At 45.7% G+C, this 3,750-nt stretch overlaps 1 protein-coding gene across 1 annotated transcript in view; it reads left to right on the forward strand.

The window, feature by feature from the left end:
* The first annotated feature begins 236 nt into the window (after nt 1-236).
* FASLG (Fas ligand) overlaps nt 237-3,750 on the forward strand; it is a 19,609-nt gene continuing 16,095 nt past the window's right edge. Inside the window, exon 1 of the mRNA XM_019528355.1 lies at nt 237-263. Coding sequence (XP_019383900.1) covers nt 237-263 — 27 coding nt within the window. The remainder of the gene's footprint in view (nt 264-3,750) is intronic.

Below are 3,750 nucleotides of genomic sequence, written 5' to 3' on the forward strand. Positions count from 1 at the left end.
TTAGCACAGGGGTTTGGATTCCTCTTGGCCAGGTGCCTAAAACATCCAAGACGTTAAGACTAGAAGAAGTGATTCTCTAGTGAGTATAAACCAATGAAGTCCTGCTGTAATGGTTCTTACCATGACTAGAACTCAGCCCTGAAATTATTTGGCCTTAGATCGACTGGTCAGAAGGGGCAATGTCAGAATGATGTCATGGCACAGCCATGTTTATGAGTATAAAAATGACTTCAGCGATGAAAATGATGATGGGTAACATGAAGGTATTTGACAGTGTTGGAATCAGTGCTTTTATACCTTTTCATGAAACGTTGCTATATGGGGATCGCACATGGGTTTCTAAAACCTCACTAGCTGTAACTCGTTGTTTCAGCAAACGACTGTGGTGAGCTTCTTCAAAAGGCAGTGGGCTTGTTGGTGGCGGAGTCTGGGTTTTGAGAAAAGGGCTGATGACTGTGAGCGTGATACAGTGCAAATGTGCCACTAGTCTTGGAAAAGAAGCATGCGCCAGCTGTTAAAGAAAAGCATCACTCAGGCTGAAAAATTGGCTTCAATTCTGATCCTTCTCTCATTGTGTTCATACCACTTGTTGCTGTGATGTTTGAGACAACCTAACCTATTACTTGCTTTAATGCTGCTTGCAGTTTTATACTTGGGTTCACATACACTGGAGCAGTGTTACAAAGTTCGTGTGTGTGTGTGTGGATGTAAAACATGAAACATTCATGTGGTACATGTGTATATGCACAAAATGAGCCAGGTCCTTCACCTGGCTGAAGTAAAAGAATGGGTGTAAATTATCATGATTTTACACCCATGTGAAATTCTGGACATTATAGTGCTGTTGCCACTGGAGTCTTTAAATCCCTCCTTCCTTTAATTGTACAAGTTTAATTTTTATGAAACCTGTGACATGATGTTTGTTTTGACAGCATCACTTCACCTCTGGTACTCAACTGGGAATAGAGACCCCCAAATTCCACAAAGATCATAGCGGTGATGATCTTAGTCAAACTTTAAATGTTAAGATTTTGGCTGACCCAGGATTCTCAGATGGGGTTGTGCTGAGCATCCTAGCAGGATTTAGCTCAGTGTGGGGAAAGCATCCTAACTGCTGGAGGCTAATTCAACCCAATGCTGTTTCTTCAGGATGCACTTGTGGCTCGCTAGTGAAAGAATTGATTCACCAGTGTGGGGCTGGGAAGAGTCCTGATCCCTGGCTCTGATGTAGCTGGCATCACGGATCCAATACAAGGGTAACCTTCTACAAGTGTGGATCTTGTGATTGCTGTAGTGGCTAATGGGAATGTCTGAGACGGGGCAATGCCTGGAGGTCCCTGCTGGGATCAGGGCTCCCACACATGCTACAAGCATGTGGAGCAGCCAACCCCCGTCCCCAAAGAGCTTCCAATAAGCAAGCCCTAGGAAGTTACCTTCATTTTAGTTTTGGGTGTTTTATTTTTTGCTTCAGTCTTAACCAGAATAAGGCAGCCCCAGACCCCTGGTATAGTAGTAAAGCTTCTAGTTTCTTTTTCACTTTACTGGAGAAAGGAAAGTGGTGTTTTGCATGTGATGATGATGCCTCTCACCATGTGCGCCTCCCCGCTCAGCATCCTAGATCTGCCTTCTTGCATGGCTGGGCACAAGGCTGGGCATCCTCCTGGGCATGCCCAGCACCACTTCCCACCCTCAGAGCTGAGGACCCAACACAAGCAAAATAATGATGCTCTTACTTTTCTTGAAAAAAAAAAAAAGTAGAGGTCAGTTTCTCTTCCTTTCATGTGTGCAGTTCATCTTAAACCAGTGCAAATTTACCCAAAGCAAGGACCTGGAAGGAATAAAATAGTCTTTATTCATTGCAATAATATATATGAATATATTAACATTATGTATATAGATATGTATATGTAGATATATATATAGATCTCTCTCTATCTCTATATATAGCTATATATATATATATAGTGAGCTATAGATATATGTATCATATTGAGATATACATATATATATATTTGTTATTGTAAGATATGTTATTGTGAGGTATCTATCTAATTGTGAGATATCTCTTATTGTGAGATCTTTCTCTCTCTCTCTCTCTTATTGTGAGATATCTATCTATCTCACAAGATAAATAGAGATATCTCACAGTAAGATATCTCTATCTATCTATCTCACAATAAGAGTTATCTCACAATTAGATAGAGAGAGATATTTCACAATTAGATAGATTCATAGATGTTAGGGACGGAAGAGACCTCGGTAGATCATCAAGTCCGACCCCTGCCCCGGGCAAGAAAGAGTGTGGGGGGTCAGACGACCCCAGCTAGGTGCTTGTCCAGTCTCCCCTTGAAGACCCCCAGGGTAGGGGAGAGCACCACCTTCCTTGGGAGCCCATTCGAGATTCTGGCAACCGTTACTGCGACGAGGTTCTTCCTGATGTCTGACCTAAATCCACTCTCGTCAGTTTGTGACCATTGTTCCTAGTTACTCCAGGGGGTGCCCTAGTAAACAGAGCGTCTCCTACTCCCTGCTGCCCCCGATGAATTTATAGGCAGCCACAAGATCACCTCTCAGCCGTCTCTTGCGAAGACTGAAGAGATCTAGATCCCTCAGGCTCTCCTCATAAGGCCTTGCCTGCAGGCCTCTGACCATATGAGTGGCCTCCTCTGAACCCTGTCGAGATTCTCCGCATCCCTCTTGAAGTGCGGTGCCCAAAACTGGATGCAGCCTGACCAGCGCTGCATAGAGGGGGAGCATCACCTCCCTGGACCTGTTCATCATGCATCTGCTAATGCATGATAAAGTGCAGTTAGCCTTGTTGATCGCTTTGTCACATTGACGGTTCACGTTCGTCTTGGAGTCAACTATGACTCCAAGTTCCCTTTCCGCTGCTGCGCTGCTGAGAAGGCTATCCCCCAGCCTGTAAGTGTGTTGGTGGTTCTTCTTGCCCCAGTGCAGCACTTTGCACTTGTCTTTGTTGAACTGCATCCTATTTCATTCTGCCTATTTTTCCAACCTGTCCAGATCTGCCTGGATCTGTTCCCTACCTTCTGGTGTATTAACTTTGCCCCATAATTTGGTATCATCTGCGAACATGGACAGGGTGCTCTCTATGCCCTAGTCCAAGCCACTGATGAAGCCATTGAACAGCACTGGTCCAAGGACTGAGTCTTGCGGGACTCCGCTGGCCACATCTTTCTGGGATGATCTCAACCCATCCACCACAACTCTCTGAGTGCGACCCCTAAGCCAATTTGCCACCCACCTGACCCTGTAATCATCTACCTCACAGCTGTCAGTTTATTTACGAGAACAGAATGAGATACCGTATCGAACGCCTTCTTAAAGTCCAGGTAGACGATATCTACCTCAACTCCTGTGTCTAAGCATTTTGTGACCTGGTCACAGAAAGAAACAAGGTTAGTCAGGCAGGATCTACCTGCAATGAACCCGTGCTGATTTCCTTTCAGCATTATTTCCCCTGCTGGGCTCCCTAAGCATTTTGTGAGAGAGACAGAGAGAGATCTCACCATGAGATAGAGAGATAGATAGAGATATCTGTCTGTCTTCTTGACATCTCTCTCTCTGTGAGGTGTCCATGGATACCACCTGTATGTTAGGATGATGGAGATGATCTGGTCTGCTCTGAGCCCGGGCTTGGCTGGCCGTGGCGGTGCGGGCGGACTAGCTGGGTGCGGAGTCCCCGGGCGGGGGCGGGGGGCCGGCGCTGAGGCTCCGGGGGCGGAAGCC

This window comes from Gavialis gangeticus, unplaced genomic scaffold (assembly GCF_001723915.1).
Source record: "Gavialis gangeticus isolate Ggan-Ray unplaced genomic scaffold, GavGan_comp1, whole genome shotgun sequence".
NCBI classification, from domain to species: Eukaryota; Metazoa; Chordata; order Crocodylia; family Gavialidae; genus Gavialis; species Gavialis gangeticus.